At 40.9% G+C, this 21,977-nt stretch overlaps 1 protein-coding gene across 2 annotated transcripts in view; it reads left to right on the forward strand.

The window, feature by feature from the left end:
• Nucleotides 1-7,182: 7,182 nt before the first annotated feature.
• The window catches only part of SMG1 (SMG1 nonsense mediated mRNA decay associated PI3K related kinase), a 109,289-nt gene continuing 94,494 nt past the window's right edge, over nt 7,183-21,977 (forward strand). For both annotated transcript variants that reach the window (XM_081089851.1, XM_081089852.1), the window contains exon 1: nt 7,183-7,632. In XM_081089851.1, the coding sequence (XP_080945977.1) occupies nt 7,550-7,632 (83 nt within the window). In that variant the 5' untranslated portion in view covers nt 7,183-7,549. The remainder of the gene's footprint in view (nt 7,633-21,977) is intronic.

The raw sequence follows: 21,977 nt of genomic DNA on the forward strand, positions 1-21,977 counted from the left end.
TGGGTACTGGAAATATCAAAACACTTTGTAAAGTGTATGATTGTCTAACCACCACTGTACTCTGAAACTAATCTATAATAATAAAAGTGTAATATGCTAATTAGACCGGATGTCCTTCCTTCTGGGCAAAGCTGCAGTGGGCAGGGGCCAAGGCAGAGGCAGCAGAGGCCCCCCAGCCATGGTGGCAGGCAGGGGCTGGGGCCAACGCCCTTGCATGAATTTCATGCATCAGGCCTCTAATACAAAATAATGTTGAATGAAAAATAATATTTTTAAGAAATGAGCTAAAAACCAAAGCTACACTGCTATATAAAAGCCAGACGGAAAGGAAGATGCACTCTCTCTGGCCAAACAGTGCTTGTCAGTTAGCATTCAAAGTAAAAAGTCTGGCCCTAGCTGGGTAGCTCAGTTGGTTAGAGCATCTTCCTGATACACCAAGGTTTTGGGTTCGATCCCTGGTCATGGCATGTACAAGAATCAACCAATGAATGCATAAATAAGTGGAACAACAAATCTGTTTCTCTCCCTCCCTGTGTCCCACCCCTTCTCTCTCTCTTCCTCTCAAATCAGTAAATTAAAATAAAACATTTATTTTTTTTAAAAAAAGTAAAAAGTCTAACCTCCATAAAATTCAATTATTCATAAAGACATTTACTAAGTAAAGAGATATGCATGTGTTAAAAGGTAACTACAATCAGTACATGGCAATGACTTGCTGTTGGAGCTGTCATTTACATAATCTGCATTTTATTTACACATGTCCCTGATATAGCTTTAATCTTGGGAAGCAAAGGAGGTGGCTTCTTTAGAACTGCCACGCAAATACTTGGGCATCACCGAGGCCAAGCCTGGGGGAATCTCACCCCTCTTTTGCTCCACATTATAAGTCTGAAATAACTTTGACTGGACGTCACCACCCTCCTATTTTATTGTTTGGAGAATGCATGAGCCACTGGGCAGCACGTCTTGCGTCCTGATTCATAGAAGCTTGGCCCTTGCCTCAAGCTGAGGAAGCCTGAGTGGAGGTTTCAAATGTGTCATGAGGTTTCCCAGCCAAATTCTTCCAGCACCAGCTTGAAAACTGGCTATAAAAATAGCCCTTACCAAGGGAGCCTGACTGTGACAACGATTTCCTATCTAGGAGCAGAAATAAGAGGACTGCTGTTTTTCTTCTTTTTAAATCTTCTGTAATGTCTCTCTGATGTAGATTTGCTTTTAAGATTGTGTTTTAAAGTCACTCTGGTACTCAAATCTCCTGTTGGAGGGTGAAGTTCCTCCATGCTTGGTGCCTAACTGGGGTTAATTCAGTGCCAGGCCTGGGGATTAAAGGGAACAAAAGAGAGAGCCTTGTCTTTTGTTTATAAGGATGTAAATTTGAATATTTATCTAGGAAATTTGGAAGATCTATCTGGGAAAATCCTGGTGGTTAAGGACTCTGGGTGCCAGGGTCTTTCAAAAGTTAAGAAAGGCTCAGGTCAACTCTCAGTGTTTGAGGCTCTGAGTATGTTAAAATTGTAAGAAATAGCAGACAGGGCACAAAATTTATGGTATATTTTAAGAATTTTCCTTTTTATAATTGAGCACTTTTTAAAAAATATATATTTTATTGATTTTTTACAGAGAGGAAGGGAGAGGAATAGAGAGTTAGAAACATCGATGAGAGAGAAACATCGATCAGCTGCCTCCTGCACATCTCCCCCACTGGGGATGTGCTCGCAACCAAGGTACATGCCCTTGACTGGAATGGAACCTGGGACCCTTTAGTCCACAGGCCAATGCTCCATCCACCGAGCCAAACCGGCTAGGGCACAACTGAGCACTTTTAACACAAGGTGGGGAACTACAATGCAATATAATGATCTATTCACCAGGTAATAATATCTTTATTATGAAGCGTTCATGCAGAGCCTCTACAGGTGCGTGGGCCAATAAGGGGACACAATTTTTAAAATCCAGACTTCTTTCCTGTCACCATGCCCCTGGGACTCTGCATAACCTCATTAGGCAATAATGTCAAAGGTCTAGATCTGAGGCCTTTGACAAATGTGAGGTCCGGACCAAATGTCCCTTCTGTCCCTGCCTGTGACAGTTACTGCCTACTACCAGCAGGTGACCTTGGGCAGGCTGCTCAGTACCTCCTGGCATCAGAGGTACCCAGCTCATAGTGTGGTTTTGGAGAATTCCATGAAGTAGCCCACACAAATCATTTGGCTCAGTGCTTGGCATTAGTAAATGCTCAATAAATATTAGCTAGAGTTAGTCACTATTATTAGAGTTAAGACTCAATGCCTTGGCCAAAGTTTATTTAACTGGTTTATGTGGGTCAGTGCCACACCCTGTGAGTACTCATTCTTTATCCACTCATTCAACACATATATACTGAATGCCTAATTTTAGTTAAACTTTTTTTTGTTTTATAACTACTACTTCTGTATTAGAAAATTAGCAATAATCAGGAAAAAAGTCAACCATGATCCCACTTTTCACAGGACACCAATATTAGGTAAATTGAATATATTTTCTTTTAACCTTTTTTTTCTATGAAACTTCCCCCTCCCATTTTTAACTCAGTTGAGGTTCTAGCACACGTTCATTTCTAAATCTCATGCTTTTCTTTTTAATAAGTTTACATAATATTTTCCTGATTTCATTAAAACTTCTTCATACGTATAATTTTTAATGGTTGCATAAAATTCTAACTATGAATGTACTATCTCCTAATTAGTTTCCTATTGTTGGACTTTTCTTTCTATTAATAAGTAAAACTTGTATTAATCTTAGTCTATGTTTTCATTCATTTCCATTTCATTCCTCCCATTAACAATGATTTTTGAGTGCCTGCTCTGGGTCAGGTTGCTGTGCTATATACTGGGGATCGAACGAATGGAGCTGGGACAGGTGTGGACTTTGCTTTCTCAGACAGAGCCCATTTCCTAAGGGTGTGACAGATGAATGGGGTGGGAGGAACCTTGTACTTGCAGCTGGTGGTGAGTGTTACCAATGAAAGAAGTAGGGTGTGTAGCAGAGTCCCTGGAAAGGGTACTGGCCAGCTTTCTTGGGCTGGGAGGTCAGGGAAAACCTCTTAGAAGAATTAAGATGGGCCCTGGAAAGTGTACTGGCCAGCTTTCTTGGGCTGGGAGGTCAGGGAAAACCTCTTAGAAGAATTAAGATGGGCCCTGGAAAGCTGCCAGGAGCAGGGTGAGAAAGGGTTGGCACACACACAATCCTGAGAGTGAGTGCCTCCTTGAATTTGGCACCATAAGAACTTCACTCACTTTCACCCAGTCAAAATTAATGACAGAGACTTCAACCTGGACAGGAATTGGGAGGTCTAGGAGGAGGAGCTCACACACCCGTTTCAAAAGCACTACAGGAAGAACTCTTTGGTTATAACAGCACCGCCTCCGGCAACTTCCTCTTCCCCTCTACTAAAGAACTTCCTCTCCTTTGGTTTCCCAGGACTTGACTATGGCTTGCTAGAGCTAAGCATGCTGGATTGTAATCTACTACATGCCTTACCCCCTGAAAAAAATCCTTTTTTGCTGAAGGAATATCTTGGCTGACTTTTTGTTGGCAGTCAACACAACTCTGATGGAAAAAACGTAGGAAAGGCATTGTAGGCAGAGGGAACAGCAAGTGCGAAAGCCCAGAGGCTCTGGCTTGGTGTGTTTCAGGAACAGAAAAGTGGTCCCTATGGAGTGGAGTAGAGAAGTGCTAATGGAACCAGTGAAGCAGAACCACCAAAAGAAATGAAAAAAATTTTTTTTTTTTAAGTTTTGAGACTTGACCATATTTGATATATACATTTCAAAGTATACAAGTAGTTGCCATGGGAAAAACTGGGCTTTCAACTATTATTTTTTACTCAATGGTTTGGAATTGTCTTTGTAACCCACACTTGCTGGGATTTGAGGTTGGAGGAGGCACGGAGATCATTTTCAGTGCTTAGGGACTTGAAAGTGGTGTTTCTAAACCTTGAGTAGAATCCCTTGTGGAAGTCTTAAAAAATACTGATGCCTGGGCCCACCCAGTGGTCTGGGGAGCAGCCTAGGCATAGTGAAGATAAAATTGAGACCCACCTTTAGGATCCTGATCTGGATATGAGCTGCTGTGGAATATTTGCAGTGTAAAAGGAACCAGCTTTTATAGGCTCTTAGTGGCGACAAGTCTGAATTTTACTCTAAGAAGAATGGAAAGCCATTGATGGGTTTAAAGTAGGATGGTAACATCTGATTTTTATTTTAAGAAAATCACTTTGGCTGCAGTGTGGCAAATTTTCTTAGGGTAGATTCCCAGAAGTGGAATTACTGGGGGAAAGGGTATTAACAATTTTAAGTCTTTGGATGCACACTGTTAAATTGCTTTCCAGGAAGTTGTGCCAAATGACACCTATCTTTGGTGTCCTTACACCGCCCCTTTGCCTACACTGAGTGTTTCTAATGATTTCTGTGGGAGAAGTACAAAAAGCAATGATAAATAAGAAGCAATTGTTTGAGCAACCTGCCAGTGACTTTTTTTTTCTCCTTCATTGGTCAAATATCCAAATAACCATGTGTTTCACCGAAGTTGTAGATCTGATATTTAGCTATCATTTATTGATTGCTTATTGTGTGGCAGGCACTGTGCAAAGAACTTTACAGTCTCTATTAATTCTTTTTTTTAATTTATTTTTTATATTTCTTTATTGGTTTCAGAGAGGAAGGAGAAGGAGAGAGAGATAGAAACATCAATGATGAGAGAGAATCATTGATCGGCTGCCTCCTGCACACCCCCACTGGGGATTGAGCCTGCAACCCAGGCATATGCCCTTGGCCGGAATCGAACCTGGGACCCTTCAGCCCGCAGGCCGACGCTCTATCCCCTGAGCCAAGCCAGCTAGGGCTTTATTAATTCTTAAGGGATTGGCACTACTGTTATTATCTCTATTTTACAGATGAAAAACTGGGGCACTGTGAGAGTCAGGAGGTTGCTGACACTCCCTCAGTTTTTAAGTGAAGGACTTGGAATTTGAATCCAGTTCAAATTTCTCAAATTACTCTGCTGTTGTTTTATAATTTGGAAAGGTTAGAAGACTCCTGGAATTTTTCTCAGGGGTCTAAGGTTCTAGCTATTCAGCTGCAAATCATTTTAGAACATGAGTAATTGACATAATTTGTTCGCTGTATCATTATTGCAATCAACTATTTAAGGAAGTAAACAAGCTTTGTCGGCCACATCAACCATTTGCTCATGGGTCTGAGCAAAGAGGAGGGAAGCATCAACTCACCTGGTGCATACAAAGTAAAGGATCTGAGGGAAACAGGTCCAAGGACATTTGGAATTTAAAATTAAGAAACGGCTTTGGGAGAGGGGGACATTGTAGTCAGAATGCAAGACAGGCTTGCAGGGTGGTGGAGAGAGGGCAAACCTAAATATTTCAGTCATTTCTTATAATAAATGTATCTTTCTGGCCCTTACTTCCAGAGTTCTTTGAGGACAGGGATTAAGCCTTGACCACTGTCCACGTTCCCAACTACTTGGTTAACAGATGCTCAATAAATTTTGCTGAATGTTGAATGAAAGAATAAATCATGACTAGGCTGTACGTTTAAACCATACATGAGGATAATGTATTCCTTATTGCTTATGTAATGAAACATTAACCACAAACATACAAAACCCAAATACCTTGTGGCAGGAATAACAGTCTCCCAGAGAGGACCACACTAATGAGGAGACCCTAATCTTGGGACTTGATTCAAGAGGGACTTTTTCTCGTCATAGAAGAACAGGGAAGAGGAAATAATAAATCAAGAAGAAAGGACACCTCTTGTAGGACCTTTTTTACAACTAATAGGACCCTTCTTCATATCCTCCCCTTAGCAAAAGGCGGTGGGCAAATGTGGATGGAGTTGTACCTGTGGAACATATCCCTCTTAACTTGGGTGTATTATTACATTATTTTTTTACACATGTGGATGACGATGCTTGGGTCTGACCTAGGGGGAATTTCTGCATTGAGTCAGGTATCAGCTCCAGTTCAGAGCAGTTATTTTTTTTCCCCTGAATGGGGAGATGGGTGTGGGGAGAGAGGGCTCATTTGAAAATCTAACTTTCCATCCTTTAGAATCAGCAGAATCATAGTTTAGTGAGGGGTTGGGGGGATAAGCAAATTGAAATGTGGAGATACTAACATTTCATAATCTTCAAGTGCTTTTGGTAATAATTTTAAATCACACAAAGACTTTTCCTTGCAGCATAAAACAATGGATTAAGATGCTCTGGACAGATAAGGTTAAGACCCTTTGACTATTCTTCCAAAGGTAACTGTTACCTGTTTGATGTGAATCTTTTTTTTTTTTTTTAAATCCTATATGAGAATTTATTCCAATACTGCCGGCAGTATGGGAGAGCAGCAGGTCATCCAGAAAAATCTGCCCTGCAGTCCCTCATAAGCCAGCTGCTTATCTAGGGTAAGACAAAGATTACATGGGAAGTAAGGATTGATGTGACTCTTATCCACTTTAACTCTCTGAATCTGCAACCACAGGGTGCATTGGGTGCTTTAGGAAAGAAAGTCTTTAGGGGAGACTGTGGGAGGGGTTAGGGAGGGAGAGTTTGACACTCTTTAGCCAAACCCTTTCTGGTGGCGTAGGTGGGCAAGTGCTAGGGTGAGAGGACGTCAAAGCACAGTCCATGTTGTGAGGACAGGGGTTGGTGGTTGCTCGCCTTTCTCCCTCCATTTAGTTTAGTGCTTACCAATGTGAAGAAATGGTCAAGGTGTCAGGACTCCAGGGCACACTTCAGGTGGGGGTTGGCTAGGTGGATACCACGCCCTTTCTTTTTTATTATTTTTACTTTTCACCGGACAGGGTGGGGAAGGTGAGCGCGCGCGGGATTCCGAGTGGATGCCTGTTGACCGCTGACAGTCCGGCTCTCGAGGGTCAGGTGCCTTCCGGGGCGTGCTGGGAGGGGGTGCGGGCAGGGGTGGCAGACATGCCCTCTCCCAGGAGCCCAAGCTGCGGGCCCAGGGACCTTGGCGAGGTTCGCTGGGAGTGGAGGCGTGCCCCGGGCGCGGGAGGGCGGCCCTCTAGCCACGCCCGCAAGGCCCCGCCCCGCCCGCCAGGCCCCGCCCCTGTGCCCTGGCTGGGCTAGCGCCCGCCCCGCCTCCCGCTCCCAGCATGCCGTGCGGCAGCGGCGGGCGGAGTCGGGAGGCGGGGAAGCTGTGCCTGTGTGTGTGTGAGCGTGAGGAGCTGCCGCCACCGCCTCCTCCTCGCCGTCCTCCTCCTCTTGGGTCCCGGCGTCGCGGGCCGCGCGCGGGCCTGGAAGAGACGTCGCCTCCCCTTCCTCCGCCTCCCGCTCGCCGCGCCGCTCCCTCCTCCTCCTACTGCGCTGTGAGCTCAGGCGGAACCCGGAACGGCCGTCTGCCTCCCCCGCCCTCCGCCGCCTCCTCCTCCCCGGCTTCCTCCTCATCCCCGGGCCGGAGCGGAGTCTCGGCAGCGATCAGTTCGGGCGGCGACTGGCGCTTCTTCGGGCGGCGGCGCCTGGCCATGTCGTGTCGGGGAAGGTAATGAGCCGCAGAGCCCCAGGGTCTCGGCTGAGCAGCGGCGGCGGCACCAGGTACCCGCGGAGCTGGAATGACTGGCAACCCAGGTGGGTGAGCGCTGTGCTGCCCGCCGCCGCGACCCCTGGGCCCGCCTCGGGCGCCGAGGCCTGAGGCTGCCGGGCTGGGAGGCGCGGCCTAGGCCCTCCACCCCCCGGGAACCGGGCGCGGCTTCCTGGGTCCCCTCCCGCCCCGGCTCCGGGAGGAAGGCCGCGGGCAGGCCAGGCCTAAATGCCTCTCCTCTCCCCGGGCTGGAGCCGAGACCCAGCGCGCCCGGCGGAGGCACCGGCCTAGGAGTTGGGGTCAAGGGTGGCGAAGAACGGGGCCTCGGTGGTGGGGACACATTTTAGTTCCCATCTTCTCCCCAATTTGGGGTGAGCGTGGGAGGACCCTGAGAGTCCAGGACCCTCTCTGTACTTCCTACTTCCTTGGCCCCTCGCCCTCTCAGCGCCCATGGGAAAGACCTCCTTAATTGTGAGCTCTTCTGTGACACCACCCCCCACACCCCACGTGTTAATAATTTAAGAACCACCACCCAACTCGAAGGCTTTGCTCTGACTTCAGGCAGGGTAGCTGTGGGGCATGGGACGAGACTGGGAGTGCGCTAGTGAGGCCCACCAGCTCTGGTCCTGGGAAGTGAAGTTTGGTGGAGAGCAATTCACACCTGACCTGTAGGCCCTTTGGGGCCTAGCTGATGCTGAATATGTTAAATAGGAGCATCCACTTCAATGTGGTGTCTTTCTGATTACTCGTGGGCCGTTGTGCTTAATTTAGTTAATGTGGGACTGATTGGTTGTTACCTCTCTTATTGAATTAAGTGCCTGTAATATTCAGAGACCAGCACTTAGAATTTAGCCCGGTGCCTGGAATTCCCTAAGTGTATGCAGTATTTAAGGATTAGTTGATTCATGGAGCTTTCATACTCTGAAGCACACTTACGTTATGATTGCCCAGGAACTGGCCAAACACATGTAAGTTACCCAGGTTGTTGGGACAACTTTTGCTTCCTGATGTGAATTCCAACAGTGTTTGGGAAGAAATAACTGAGTAAGATGTTAGCGTGTAACATCTTAAGACTTGATAGAAAAATAAAAATAATCTTTTGGCTAATGGGTGGCATGCATCCTATTCCATTTAATATGCCTTACTAAATTGGGTGTCTGTTGAGAACTGATGAATCTAACTAGATGACTTTAAAAGTCCATTTCTGAATCTGGAATTGAGATGTTATGTAGTTTTTAAAAAATTGGAAAAGTATAGCCAGGGAGGGTTTGTGAGTGCTTTAAATAAAATCAGTTGACTAAGTGTTTTTATCTGTAATTAACATTTTTAGTTGTTTTGTACTTTCATTGAAATGTGTGATTTTTTTTTTTTTTTGCATCTAAGGAATGGGATGATAAAATTTGACGTTTGAGAGCTCTTTGACAATGGATTTTTCATTATTTTTCAGTATTGTGGTCAGCATATATAAAATAATGTAATATCCCTTTAGAGGACTATATAAAATGCCCTTCTCAAAGAGTCCTAGAGCTTCTGGAAAAGAATAAATTGTAGCTTGTAATTCTAAATAAATGGATGAGCAGAGTTGCATCCACCTGATGGGGTCACCTGACTTTTATTTGACCAATATGAAGCAGAATAACTTACACAGTTATGGACTATGTACATGGATTATTAATATTATCCATGTTTTTTTTTTGTTTAAAGTGTTATTTCCTGGATATGTGGGGTGGGCGGGGGCAAGGCAGTGTATGCTTGCTTTCGAGCTATGCTCTGTAATAAATCCTCAGAACTTAGGCCTAGGTGGACAGATACTGTGAGATATACTTGATTACACAGAGGAACAGTTGGTTAGATGTTGGAAATACTTGACTTTTATGTAGAGGAGGGAACAGAGAAGTATGGACAATACACTGTAGCTTTATTTGCATGGTCACCTCAGTTGTTTTGTTCAATAGCCAATAAAAAACCTCAGATGTTTGCCAGGTCATAAATTTTCGTAAGTTAAATTTGAGGTTGTCCTGTCCCCACTTCACTTCAGGAAAGGTGACAGTCTCCAGTTAACTGACAGAATGGAGCTTGATCACCCCCCCTCCCCTATTTAAATGGGGTTTTCTTTTTTCAGTAAGTTTTTTTTTTTAATATATTTTTTTAATTGATTTTTTTACAGAGAGGAAGGGAGAGGGATAGCGAGTTAGAAACATCGATGAGAGAGAAACATGGATTCAGCTGCCTCTTGCACGCCCCCCACTGGGGATGTGCCCGCAACCCAGGTACATGCCCCTGACTGGAATCGAACCTGGGACCCTTGAGTCTGGAGGCCGACGCTCTATCCACTGAGCCAAACCAGCTAGGGCTTCAGTAAATATTTTTTACTTTTTTATTTATTGATTGATTTTAGACACAGGGAGACATCCATTTGTCAGTTTGTTGTCCCACTTATTTAAGAATTCATTGGTTGCTTCTTGTATGTGCCCTGCCTGGAGATGGAACCCACAACCTTGGCATATCGGGATGACACTCTAACCAACTGAGCTACTGGGCCAGGGCTTATTTTTCTAAACATCTTCAAATGCATGCAGATTCCTGTGGTTCATCTGAGTCACTTTGGTTTTTTAAAAGATTCTTTGCCTTTCTGTACCATTCCTCCTTTGCTTCATTTGGTTCTATTTCCCTAGATACAGGCTTTTGTCAGTCTGAAAACCGACTGTTGAGTCAATCATGGCCACACATGCTACTTCACACATATTGACAGGAAGTGTTCCAGATGGCTGAAGAGACAGACTAGTGACATAGGGCATCAGAGCAAGCCCACCTTTGCTAGAAGCATACCTTCAGCAGGAAGCATGTATCTAGCACTATAGTCTTCCTTTCCACTCACTGTACTCTCAAATAAGAGTGATTAGGCAAATATTTGTTTTTTTTAATCATTGCTGCTAGCCAAAGCTTTCACTTTTCTTCACTTTATTTTGGGAAGTAATCTAGTACCAATCAAGATAGAGATCAGCATGATTTGTTTTTAAAATTAAATGTATAATTAGTTATTGTACATTTTAATATTCCAAATGACATGATTAATTTGACATTGAAGTCAAAAATAGATTAGTTCAACAAGAGGAAGCACTCAGGTCAATGGAAAATAAATAGATTTTACTTCTATACTTGGAAATCTTAAGGCTTGATTCGTTTAACAGATAGATAACTAGGTGCCTTACAGTGTCCAGACTTGGGATCTTTCATAATTCTAAAAGGATGCAACTGTATATTAAAAATATCTTCAATTTTTGGTAAAATCTAGAAAGATTAAAGTTCTCAAAAGTACAAATACCTTTATTCTCCATTGTCACAGACCAAAAGACAAGGAAGAATGCTGGGAAGATAGAAAAGCCAGAAACCAGTATATCTGACATTGTGAGAAGTTGGATTTTTGAAGTCAGAGCTGTCTATTCAGCCTTTTATGAGTCTGTACTGTCTAATATCCATAGATACATAATATAATAAACTACATAAGGGAAAAAATTAAGTTACGTATTTTATAACTATAGAGTATTAATAGGATTTAATGATTGCGAATTTTGTACCGCAGGTTTCCAGGCACACTGTTTTTCAGATAATTGTGTATGAGAGTTTAATTTTGGGAGGAAATATATTTTTTCCATTATAAAATAAAATATATGCCTTATGAAATAATTGGCAATTGTATGTTTAAATTGAACCTTAGTAGGTTAGTATGGCAGATAAGAAAGGAGTGTGTAAAAGGTAAAGCATTATATGGATATTAATTGTGATACAATTCTTGATGTAATTATTTCTATATGTGATTAACAGATTTTAAAACCTGGAGTCAGTGGAGGGAAAGTTATGGTTAAGTGGGGGGGGGGGGGGGGTGAAGCAGTGGGGCTATGAAAATGATCTCTACTATTTTGACAGTAAATGGTGTGTGTGTGGGGGGGAAGAGGGGAGGAATCTTTAGATCCCAGAGTTCTCAGTGGCACACCCCCCCCACCCCCCCAAACACACACACACACACACACACAGCTGAGGTATCTCTCCAGGACTTCAGTTGCTGTCTGTGGGTGCCCAGCTAGCCCTTTTGCGCCTCTGCCCCTAATACCAGTCTCTATGCGGTCTCCACCTTCGGTCCTCGGGTATCAGGGTTCTTTCCTGTGAGTTTTCTGGAAGCCATTCCATATTTCAGTTGTAATTCCAGCTTGATCCTGAGAGCATGTCCGTGTAGCATCCACCTGCTCTGCCGCCATTTTTAATCTTGGGGGGCGGGAATCTTAAAACACACACACACACAGAAAGTAGGGAGATGGAAAAATGTAAGTTGTCCTTGCTAAAACATTTCTAGTTTGCTTAGGATAGTGTACTTGTGAGGAGTGATACAAATAAGAGATAAAGCTCAAGGGTTGGATTGGAGCTGGATTGTAGGCCTTGAATCGTAGTTTAAGTTTATTTGGGAAACCGTTGACCTTTTACCAGCAGAAAAGTGGTGCAATTTAGGAAGATTCAAATTTGGGGGTGGGTGGGGGTGGGTGGGTGTGTGTGCTCTGACACTGAAGTAGGAGGTAATTAGAACAGTCTGGACAAGACACTGCTAAGGACCTCAATATTCTGTTAATAATTCATGATTTTAATTCAGACAAAAGTATTCAGCCCAATACTGTATATGGGCATTTCCATTCTTTTGTTATCTGGTTTTGATTTTGAGGATGGTCACTAAAGTGGTACTTTTTTTCTGCTCACACTTCAGTTCAGGTTAGGACACTTACATTATATGGAATGGTCATACACATAAAATGGAATGTGATCCATGGTGTCTTTTGGGAGCATTGACTTCTCACAACTTTTTAATTTCAGATGTCCTGCCTTCACTGCCTGGCATATAGTAGCACTTGCTTATTTGCTTTTCTTTTCCTATTCTAACCACCTAAGATAAATCCCTGGGGCTCCTTATAGTGTACTTCCCTTTATGAAGTCACACAAGCTGTTGTTTATTTGGTTTCTCATATTATTATTTTGGTTATTTGTCTTTGTCTATCTTAAAGTTTTCTCAGAACCCATTTTATTTTGGGGACTACAAAATAAAACGCACACACCCTCTTATATAGAAGCCTAAAAGTAAGGACTGCAGACAGTTTGTGGTTTAATTCCTATATGAAACACTCCAGCTTTTACTACATTTTAATTTTTTAAAATGTAGAGTGTTTCTCATTAAGTTCCTATAGTTTTAGTTTTTTGATGTAGAGATGTTTGTGGGTTTTTTTTATATTTTATTGATTTTTTACAGAGAGGAAGGAAGAGGGATAGAGAGACATCGATGAGAGAGAAACATCGATCAGCTGCCTCCTGCATACCCCCCACTGGGGATGTGCCCGCAACCAAGGTACATGCCCTTGACCAGAGTTGAACCTGGGACCCTTCAGTCTGCAGACCGACGCTATCCATTGAGCCAAACCAGTTAGGGCTACATACCTACTCTTGTTAGCTCTTGTTTTTTATACTCTCAGCAATATAACCCTTAAGACTCTTACCCTGCTACCTCTGCCCTCAGTGATCCCTCTACTTTCTGATCTTGGACAGATCTACAATGAAAGCTAACTGTGCTTATCACTTCAATGATTGATCTCATGTTCCCCAATTAGTTTAAGTCCATAAGGGCTGAGCCAAAGTCAATTCTCCCCTGCTTCTGTGTCTTCTTACCTAAAGCACTCCTCAAGCTCATTTCTGCCCTATGGCCTTTGCATGTGCTGTTCTTGCTGCATGCTATTGCACAGCTTGCTCTTAGCATACTTGACCCTGGAGTACTCTCGTGCTCTCTTGGCCTAAATGTCATTCCTCAGTGAGAAGCAGCAGCATTCTCTAACATTTCACTGTGTATTCTTCCCCAATAAAATAGAACCTTCATTTGTGCATGCATCTTGTATAATCATTTTACCTCTGTATTCTTTCGTCTCTACTGCAGTGCATCAAGTAGTTTACACTTTATTTTGTGTATTTCTGTTTTCTTAAGTAAATACATGAAAATGGAATGCTGCAAGTTTGTTTCTGGAGAGTCAACTCTAGAGTTTATAACTCTTAATGTAGGAGGCACATTGAGAGGAACATTTTTTGTACAGCAGCCCAGTTAGCCAGAGACAGCAATTTAAATAAGCTGTTGGAACAGGTTCAAAGGAACAGCGTTCTAGTGGACTGAGGTGGCTAGATCTTTTACAGAAGAAAGAACATGGTCCTTTAAGATTTACAAGTTTTACCCATCTTGAAAAAAATACCTTGCTCTCATATTTAAAGTTCTTTTACACATTGTCTTATCCTGTATCTATTGAATCTGCTTGTACATTCTTTAAGCTAATCATTTAAAAGTTAAGTGCTGAGTTGAGCTTTCTGGCTTTCTTTCAGAATTACTTGAAACAAAACTGGCCAGTTATATGCCTGCTGAGTGGGGAAGGACTGAAACCCACAATTTTCAGATTCAACAGATTTCTAAACAGTGAATTACTTCCCTTATATTAATTTTTATATTCTTTCAAAAAAGGAAATTATAGACCTTTTAGAAATTATTGCTTTGGAGGTTATGGTTGTTATTCATATTATTATTCAGATAATGTCTAGGACCCTCATGTATAGTTGAAAACTTTTCACAGACTTTTTGTATTATTTAAAAATATTTTTTTCAGAGGGGTTTCTGGTATCAGAATTGTAGATTTTTTTTGGTATGGAACTTCCTAAGTTATGCTTTTTCTTTGTTTATATATAAGAGAGGCACTACTTTTTCCCTTTACCTTACCCTTTTTATTGTAATAAAGAACCAAAATTATTAATGGCTGTGCAGTGGCTTGAGGTAATTGTATACTAATGTATGTCTACAGATTTTTAAAAATTGTTAAACTACATATTTACTACATCTTTATTTACATTATTTATTTTTACTGTATCCAATATGTTTTTTTTTTATTTTATTGATTTTTTACAGAGAGGAAGGGAAAGAGATAGAGAGCTAGAAACATCGATGAGAGAGAAACATCGATCAGCTGCCTCCTGCACATCCCCCACCGGGGATATGCCTGCAACCAAGGTACATGCCCTTGACCGGAATCGAACCCGGGACCTTTCAGTCCGCAGGCCGACGCTCCATCCGCTGAGCCAAACCGGTTTTGGCTGTATCCAATATGTTAATGCCTTTTCTGTTGATTAGGAAAAAGGCTCCACTAGTACATACATATTGGATTTTACAACAAACATAGGTTAGTTTTTTCCTTCATATTTGATAGTATTGGTAACATTTTATTTTATTTTTTTACTGAATTAAAATTTTTCCTCTTTTAAATTTATTAATTGAAAACGTGTCTTTCTTCTTTAGCATTTTAATCTTGTGATTTTAAAAGAATTGTGTTATGTGCGTTTGAAATTTTAACTTTCATCTTGAAATATTTAGTTCTTTGAAGCAATCCATGACTCCTGCTATTCTTCCTCTTCAGGGTCTCCTTGGTTTATATTCCTGATAATATGAACCCTGGAATGTCTTGTCTGAAATGTCACACTTTCTTTATTTCCAGATTCCTTGTTTTCATTCTAACCCTGGAAATTCGGATTCATTGCCCTAATGGCAGATTCTATGATAGTGTGCTGCTAAAAAAAAAATAATGCCTTTTCTTCCACCTTCTAAATTCTTCTAGCTGGGCTAATAACCAAATTAATAGAGACAGGATAACAGGAGAAAATCAAATTTCAGTGTATGCTCATGGAGAATTAACATGAGAATTCTCATAAGCATGAAAATTCCTAAGACAGTTTGGCAAAATTGGGTGTGTATATTTCTTTTTGGGCAAAGGAGAAGGGGATGGTTAGTGATGGGATTTTAAAGGAAGAAGGCAATTTATAGGTAGTTGAGAAAGAGCTGAACATACTGCAGGTAAATTCTTGCTTCAGTGGGACACAGGGGTATGTAGCTAACCCCTGCTTGGTGCCTTCTATCTGTCTTAACTCAAATTAAGCTAAGGTGAATAAGCTAAAGTTTCTTTCCTGGAGCAGATTTTTCCATCTGAATCTTTTGGGCAGTAAGGTGGGAGGGTCTTTTGTTTCCTAATAACCAACTTAAAATCAATATCCCAAAGGCAGGACTTTCGTCCCCTTCATTGGCTTCCTGAGATTTGCCAGAATTTAGATAGAAAATCCTATTAATTTGAGGAAAGATGTAAAACTTTGTTATCTCTATAGAATTGGACTGTTTTCTGATTAGATGATTAAAAAGATCCAAAGATGATCAGTATCACATAATGTGGCACAGTTGACTTAATATATATTTAATAGGAAAGAGAACACATCCTGGATTTTCTTTCCTAACACTCTGGTTGTTTTCCTTGCCTGTCCTTATATTCTTTGGATAAATGTGAAGAAAAATGAAAATGTAGCAGGTTTCCCAGAGCAGGACTATGTATACAACTTGAGATTTAGTGTTTATTTATTAGTTGGGTTTAAAGGAATCCGAAGACATGGTTTGTATTGTTTTGGAAGGGTTTGAGTTAGAATTCTGTTAAAAGTGATTAATTTTATCATTATTTGAAATATTGATAGCATTTTAATATGTGATATCTTGTCCCTTTTTGGAAAATATTGAAATTAAAAATTAATTTAGGCTTGCATATGGGCATAACCGATTGACACAGACAGTAGGGGAGTAGGGCATGTGCTGGGGGTGGGAGCAGCTGGGGAGAGTTGGGGGGAGGCGGGCGGGCGGGGGAAGGAGACTTATGTAATACTTTATACAATAAAGAATTTAAATTTTGAAAATCCAATGTTCTAAAAAATTTAAAAAATTAATTAGGCGTAATGTGAAGGATTATCAGTTGATTGACTATAAGACAAAGCTTTGTAAAAGAAGCCTTTTATTTAAAGTGGCCCATCTTGTATAGTTACTATAATGCTAATATTTCCTGCATTTTTATTGTAATCTTACTAAGGATATAAAAATTACACCAACAGTGCTGTTCTCCCCACTCTTTTAGTCCATTTAAAAATTTTCTGCTTGTTTTCTTAGTAGAATTGCATTGGAGAAGATAGAAACTAGGGTGTTTCAGATTCCTCAAGGTTTACTTATTTTTAAGAATGTGTGCATTTTTAATATTGATCCTTCACAAATATTTACCTTAGTAGAGGCTGGTGTCATGTAAATAGCAGTGGGCTAAGAATGGGATGACAAAGGTCTTTTGTACTGTCCCTGTGAGATCATTTTTGCCTTCCTAAGATGTAAGGTTAGAGCTGGTTAAAGAGAAGTTGGGGATCTTACTTTCGAAACTATTAAAGTGCTACACAGATGCTACTATAGTGCTATGTCTGAATCAAATGTTGGAACTTTTTCTCTTATCTCTTCCTCAAAAAGTTTTAGAATTATCTACACATGTACACATACTCTAGTTCAAATTTCATTTTTCTCTTCTAGAGTGATTGTGTATGGGTGTGTGTGTAGTAACTTATAAAAATGTCATAAAGGGCCTAGCTGGCATGGCTCAGTGGTTGAGCATTGACCTGTGCACCAGGTGAAGAGCACATGCCCGGGTTGTGGGCTCGATCCCCAGTGTGGGGCATGCAGGAGGCCGATCCATGATTCTCTCTCATCATAGACATTTCTCTCTCTCCCTTCTTCACTGAAATCAATAAAAATTATTTAAAAAAGATTTCATAAAGGGTATTTATGTCAGAGTATATATGAGTGGAAGCTCATAATTGTTAAGTTTTTGTTAAGTATGGCATATGACATTTGTAACATTGTTAATATTCATACTTAAAAAGTATGTTGGTGGAGATGCAGTTAATTGCCCTCCAGTATAGTAGTGGTGTTCTTTCTACATTTTCTACTGTGCTTTCATTAGCCTAAAAATCTGTTTCAAGTGGCCCATGAGGAATTTGACTATAGATCGCCATTATTCTTTTTTTTTCTGTATTTTTTTATTTATTCACATGTTAAGAACTTGATACCAATTGAAATTGTGACCTAGGAAACATGATCTTTGTGAGTACATATATTGGAGGGCAGGTACAAATGGAATTAAATAGAGAAAGGGTAGGTTAAAAGGTAGTTTGTATCTTTCCTTTTTTATATCATGGGAATTTTTTTAAAATAAATCTTTATTCAGATTATTACAGTTGTTCCTCTTTTCCCCTCCATAGCTCCCCTCCAACCTGTTCCCACCCCACCTCCTTCCCTTACCCCCTGCACTGTCTTTGTCCATAGGTGTACGATTTTTGTCCAGTCTCCTCCTGCACCCCCCACACCTCCTTCCCCCCGAGAATTGTCAGTCCACTCCCTTTCTATGCCCCTGATCCTATTCTATTCAACAGTTTATTCTGTTCAACAGATTTTTTATTCACTTGATTTTTAGATTCACTTGATGATAGATATGTATTTGTTGTCACTTTGTTGTTCATAATTTTTATCTTTACCTTTTTCTTCTTCCTCTTCTTAAAGAATACCCTTCAGCATTTCATATAATACTGGTTTGGTGGTGATGAACTCCTTTAGCTTTTTCTTATCTGTGAAGCTCTTTATCTGACCTTCAATTCTGAATGATAGCTTTGCTGGGTAGAGTAATCTTGGTTGTAGGTTCTTGCTATTCGTCACTTCGAATATTTCTTGCCACTCCCTTCTGGCCTGCATAGTTTCTGTAGAGAAATCAGCTAACAGTCGTATGGGTACTCCCTTGTTAGGTAACTGACTTTCTTTCTCTTGCTGCTTTTAAGATTCTCTCTTTGTCTTTTGCCCTTGGCATTTTAATTATGGTGTGTCTTGGTGTGGTCCTCTTTGGATTCCTTTTGTTTGGGGTTCTCTGTGCTTCCTGGACTTGTAAGTCTATTTTTTTCACCAGGTAGGGGAAGTTTTCTGTCATTATTTCTTCAAATAGGTTTTCAATATCTTGCTCTCTCTTCTTCTGGCACCCCTATAATTCGGATGTTGGTATGCTTGAAGTCCCAGAGGCTCCTTGCACTCTCTTCATACTTTTGTATTCTTTTTTCCTTTTGCTTTTCCAATTGGATGTTTTTTGCTTCTTCGTATTTCAAATCTTTGACTTGATTTTTGGGATCCTCTAGTCTGCTGTAGGATCTCTGTATATTCTTCTTTATTTCAGTCAGTGTATGCTTAATTTCTAATTGGTCCTTTTTCATATCCTTGAGGGTCTCACTATATTTCTCTGAGGTTTCTAGAAGATTCTTGAGTAACCTTAAAACCGTGGTTTTGAACTCTATATCCAGTAGTTTGCTTTCCTCCATTTCTTTTGTTTGTGACATGTTTCTTTGTCTCCGCATTTTTTATGCTTCCCTGTGTTGATAGAGTGGCTTGTGTGCCAGGTGTTGTATAGGGTCCAGTGGCTCAGTCTCCCTAATTACCTGAGGTGGACACTTTGGTGCACCCCTTTGTGGGCTGTGTGCACAGTTTTGTTGTAGTTAAGCCTTGATTGCTGTTGGTATCACTGATAGGAATTGATCTCCAGGCCAGTTGGCTGTGGGGACCAGTTGTGTCTACAATGAGAGAACTTCTGTGCTGGAGACACCCTTATGGGGCAGGACTTGCTTCAATGGGGCTTTGGCGCTCACTGAGTCTGCCCAGGTTTTTAGGTGGAGAAAGGCCAGGCCATTCATATGCAAAAGCCTCTGCGCATAGCTTGGGTGGGGTTGTAAATTGGGTGGGGCGGGGTCTCAGGGAATCACCACAATGGTTGCCAGTCTGCTCTGCCTCCTAAAGGTCTGGGGGTCTGTGTCCCACGCCCCGCCCGTGCAGGAATAATGACCGCTGCAAGCACCTCTCCTAGAAAGCCGCCCTCATGTTCAGGCCCGATGCCAGACAGTCCGGTTTCTCTTCATATGAGTCTGGGTCCCCAGATTCTCACCCGGAACTGGAGTTCAGAGCAGTTGGGAGCTTGTATCTCCCAATTGAAAAAGACAACAGCGTACCCAGCTGCCAGCCTCCTTCGCACTCACCTCTGTACTTCCACACCTCTGCACCTCCTACTGGACTCAATGCGCTTTTCTCTTTCCTTCTTGTTGTAGAATTTCCACTCAACCAGCCTTCCCGTGGTTCTGGATGATATTCATTTTTGTCTTCTAATTGTAATTTTAATGTGGTTGTGCGCAGCAGCAAATTCAGGTGTTTACCTATGCTGCCATCTTGGTTCCCCGAAAACTAATTCTTATAAGAATACCACTTGAATGCTACATTGCTTTCCCCCAGCCTAGTATGTGTGTACGTTTGTTTTTAAAGGGAGTAAGTAGGGAGATGGATCCATGGGATCGTGGAAAAGGTTTACTCTGCCAGTGCAATAGTTTGAAGTACTACTTAAAAAAAAAAGCAAAACACGCCACATGTATCCTCTAAAGAAATAGGAATTAATGAGATTTCATATTATTATAAGAGTATATAGTAGTATATATAGTATTAAGCTATCATGAGATTTTGGTACTTTTTTATTTTAATCCTCACCTGAAGATATTTTTCGTATTAATTTATATATAGAGGGTGGGGGAGAGAGAGAGAGAGAAACAGATGTGAGAGAGACACATCTATTGGTTGCCTCCTGCATGTGCCCTGACTGGGGCCAGGATCAAATCTGCAACCCATGTAGTGCCCTTGACTGAGACTCAAACCTCGTTCCTTCAGTGCGAGGGTCGATGCTCTAACTAGCCAGCAACACTGGCCAGAGTGAGATTTTGGTGCTATTTTAAATTATGGCACTACAGATTGATTCAAGATGAGTAAATGATGTTTCCTAAGGAACTTTATATCTAGAAACTTTGATTGTTTTTCTCTTTTGTTGTAAAAGGAAATTTTAAAAGGTTCTTATTTTAAACCACATATATCAATCTGATTAAACTGTGTTTTGTATATCGTATAACAAAAGAAAACGATAAGATTCATATAGATCTTGTGGGTTTAAAATGGCCTAAGTGATAATTTTGAAGTGATGATTTTGAACTGTTCCATAGCTTTCTTAAACTTAAGACTACTTTAAATACCTCAGTATTTTTCTAGCTTCTGTTGAGCAGAGTGGGAGCATTGTTTCTTGGCTCTTGGTTGCTGCTTACTTGTATATTTCAATAACTACAGAAACTGTCTTCATTTATTACATTTTCCTATAGTTAGAATAGTGTGATTATTCTGAAAAGTATCTTTCCTATTAGATTTAGGAGACCGTATCTTCTGAGATTTATCTACGAGACATTTTTATTTCTTTATGTTTTAGTAGTAGGAAATGGTTATTTCAAGAGCACCTCTTAAAAGAAATTCCAATGCTTAAGTAGGAGGAATTACCATACATATTTTACCTTTGATTATAGATAGTATGTTTCTTTACCAGTTTGCTGTTTAACAGCATATTTCCTACCTCAAGATACCTAAGGACATAGGTCCTGTAGGAGTTATGTTGAAAGGAGTCAGAGTCCATTTAAAAATCCAATTATTGTCTTAGTATAAATACACTAATTAGTAGAGTTAGAAATAGAAACCCAGGTTGTTTTAGATTTTTTCCTAAGGTATATATTTTTTTTAAGGAAGTTGTGGTGGGGGCCATGTGTAATTTGAAAATTCCCTAAAGATATTTCTAATAATGTACTCATCTTTGTTCAGAATCACTGTTATGGAATATGAGATTCAGTTAAATGTCTTTTCTATATTTGTCATTATTTAACATGTGTTACATGTTAAGGGATGCATGCTAGAATGTTGCTCTTATTAATGCCCCAAAACCTTGACTGTGCCCAAGATTTGTAGGGTGTACTATACCTTTGTGGCAATGTACTGCCTAGCTTGCTATTAGTTTTCTTTAAAAGTGCCTATGTCTGAATTGCATGATATTTGTTTTTTCTTAATGTGCTACGAGTGATTTTTGGAACCACATTTTTCTGATCACTCTCACCTGTAAAAAAAAAAAAAAAGAGGTAATATTATCTGTTACACAGTACATTTATTTTTAAAGGTGCACACAGTGCTTTTTAAGATTATCATTTACTATTATCATTTAATCCTCACCCGATAGAAACATCTATTGATTGCCTCCCTCCCACACATGCCCTGAAACCATAACCTAAATGTGTGCCCTGACTGGAAATCGAACCAGCCACTTTTTGGTGCACAGGACGAGCCACCCAGCCAGGGCTTTAAGATTCTTTTTTAAGAGGAGATTTAAAATATGTAATTGTTAGGGAATCTCACATGCATGTCAGTCCCATGGGGATATGCTTGAGTCTGTTTTCTAGAGGAATTTTATCAGAATAACTCTATAGTCATCATTTGGCTGTTTTCAGGGCTTTTTAAAGGTAGTTGTATACATCCTATCCTACATAATAAAAGCCTAATATACTAAGGCTGCTCAACCGCTCGCTATGATGTGCACAGGCCACCAGG

This window comes from Myotis nattereri, assembly GCF_964212035.1.
Source record: "Myotis nattereri genome assembly, chromosome: 4".
In the NCBI taxonomy this organism is placed as follows: Eukaryota; Metazoa; Chordata; class Mammalia; order Chiroptera; family Vespertilionidae; genus Myotis; species Myotis nattereri.